The 2,878-nt window shown below is 37.6% G+C and overlaps 1 protein-coding gene across 1 annotated transcript; it reads right to left on the bottom strand.

The window, feature by feature from the left end:
- Positions 1-968: 968 nt before the first annotated feature.
- On the bottom strand, positions 969-1,931 carry LOC139860415 (uncharacterized mitochondrial protein AtMg00810-like). Its single transcript, XM_071849175.1, has one exon. It carries the CDS (start codon positions 1,929-1,931, stop codon positions 969-971), a length of 963 nt encoding a protein of 320 aa, XP_071705276.1.
- Between the last annotated feature and the right edge of the window lie 947 nt (positions 1,932-2,878).

Genomic DNA, 2,878 nt, shown 5'->3' with positions numbered 1-2,878 from the left:
TTAGATATGATGATGTACAATTACGATCGATATTGTCACCTAAATTGTGTATAATATGTGCAATTTTGTCCACAAAAGTTAGCGTTTTTTCTTGCTAAAACATATCACACATTAAACAAAATTTGGCACCTCCAAACGCAACGTTCAAGCTTCGCCCTTGCATGTGTATCGGGTCATATGGGTCGGTAAAACTTCCCTATCGGACTTTTTACATAGTCAGGGATCGAACCCCTGACCTTAATTGTACCCAATACTCAAGGTATTGGGGTTGAACCATTGTGCCACGGAGGCGGTTCTTAGAGGCACTCTTGATAGCACAATTATGAAACATATTTAAATAGTTAACTATATATAATTCCATAGAGTTTTTCTGCTTTGCTTTAGTAATTATACGGAGTAATAGTTATAAGACAAAATTAGTAGACAATCCTTATGGTTTTTACAAATTACGCGCTTAGTCCCTAAATTATTTTTCGTCCATGAACTGTCCTCGTAGTTTTGCAAATTTTCACCTATAATCCATGTAACTAACGTCTGTTAAAAACTACGTAAAGTTGTGTCACATGCATAGCATGCGAGTATTTTCGTCAATTTAGCTTCTTTTCTTCCACAACTCATTTACCTCCTTCCAAATTTAACGACATCCTCTCATTTCACCATAACACAAAATCACTAGCACCCTTGTTTCAATTTATTTCTCCTTTTATCACTTTTTAATTATCTCTATTATTACAACAAAAAATACGAAAAGAAGATTTTTCCCTTTGACATCTCCTTTCTCACTTATTTGTCAATTTATACAACAACAAATGTTTACCAGCACTTTAAATCGATGAATATCACTATAAGACAATATATAAATAGAATATATTTGCTGTAACATTACATGTCAATATTATAGTCACTGTCGATAGTATATATATACAAGGAAGTGAGTTGAACTGAACTAACTATTCTATTTTACAGTACTATACAATTGACTCTTTACTTGTACATATACTATCGACAGTGACTATAATATTGACATGTAATGTTACAGTAAATATATTATATTTATATATTGTGGGGTTCGAATCTCGAAGGCATAGACTGTGTCTGAATTCTTCAAATAGAATACGTGGTAAACCTTTAGTAAAGATGTCGGCAATCTGAAATCTAGTCGGTACATGCAACACCCGAACGTGACCACGTGCCACCTTCTCTCGTACAAAATGGATGTCTAGCTCAATATGCTTTTTGCGTTGGTGTTGGACGTGGTTGCCAGACAAATAAATTGCGCTTACATTATCGCAATAAACGAGCGTTGCTTTAGCGAGTGGTTTGTGAAATTCAAGAAGTAGATTACGCAACCAACATGTTTCGAAAACTACATTCGTAACTCCCCTATATTCGGCCTCGGCACTCGAACGTGATACAATTCGTTGTCTTTTTGATGACCATGAAATTAGGTTATCGCCTAAATAAACACAATACCCGGAGGTGGATCGACGGGTGTCAGAGCATCCCGCCCAATCGGCATCGGTGTAGGAAACAAGGGATGAGCTGTTACTTTTTGAAATATGCAGTCCGTAAGAGGCTGTACCTTTGATGTAGCGTATGATGTGTTTCAAGGCGTGCATATGTGCTTCATTCAGTGCGTGCATATGGAGACAAACTTGTTGAACCGCATAGGAGATGTCGGGGCGAGTGAAGGTTAAGTATTGAAGTGCCCCGGCTAGACTACGATATAGTGTCGGTTTAGAGTATGGTTTGTCAATTACCGAGCTTTGTTTGCCCAGAGTGTCGACAGGGGTGCTGACCGGGTTACAATGAAGCAAATCTGCACGTTCTATAATGTCACGTACATAAGCCACTTGAGTGAGAAACTGACCTGTACCATTTCGTGCTACCGAAATACCAAGAAACAAACTCAAAGGGCCTAAGTCTTTCATAGCGAATTCCTTGGCTAGAAGATGAATAATGTGATCACGTAATGTTGTGGATGAAGTTGTCAAAATTATGTCATCAACATATAGTAGAAGATTAACAATATTATTCCCATTGTGATAAACGAAAAGAGAGTGATCACATTTGCTATGAATGAATCCGATAGTAGAAACAAAATCAGCAAAACATTAGTACCATGCACGTGGTGCCTATTTTAGGCCATAAAGAGAACGCTTTAAGAGGCAAACATGGTCGGGATGTTGCGAGTCAAGAAAACCCATTGGTTGGTGCATGTACACTGTTTCATTTAATGACCCGTGTAAGAAAGTATTTTTCACGTCAAGTTGATGTATTGACCATTGTGATGCCCCGTACAAAACCATCGTGTATGAATCATCAACAACAGGATCATTACAAGGTCAAACACTATATGCTATTTCAAAATACGTTTGCATTCATGGTAAAAGGTGATGTCTTAACCAACATCAATGTTTAACAACCAAAGTATGCTTCAATGAATAGAAGCAAGGATAATAGTATGTGACCCATAGGTCATTACAAATCATAGTTTCAAAAGTAATAATGTTTATGAATGCAAGATAAACGTTCATGCAGTGACATCTCTAAAGCAGCGGGTGTCTACAGCAAGACTAGTACACAGCGGAAGCAACCTTAAGCACCGGAGAAAAACATGCTTAAAAACTTCAACACAAAGGTTGGTGAGCTATAGTTTAAGTATAACAGTATGTAAGGTAGGCCACGAGATTTTAATGCTACAAGCAGTGTTTCAAAACAGTATGATAAAGTATATGTTTAACCGTTGGCACTTGGTAACTAACTTAACGTTTATAACTCCCTGAAAGTACACTTGGCGAGTGCGTATGTTTACGAAGTATTAAACACTCGTTAAATGCTAGCGCGACTAGCCCGAGTGGGGATGTCAAACCCTATG

This window comes from Rutidosis leptorrhynchoides, chromosome 7 (genome assembly GCF_046630445.1).
Source record: "Rutidosis leptorrhynchoides isolate AG116_Rl617_1_P2 chromosome 7, CSIRO_AGI_Rlap_v1, whole genome shotgun sequence".
NCBI classification, from domain to species: Eukaryota; Viridiplantae; Streptophyta; class Magnoliopsida; order Asterales; family Asteraceae; genus Rutidosis; species Rutidosis leptorrhynchoides.
Note: the sequence above shows the minus strand (reverse complement) of the source record. Positions and strands in the feature narration are given on the sequence as shown.

Bases quoted from the DNA above. Each gene is read 5' to 3' on its own strand.
- LOC139860415 (XM_071849175.1), bottom strand. From the start codon at position 1,931: ATGAAAGACTTAGGCCCTTTGAGTTTGTTTCTTGGTATTTCGGTAGCA.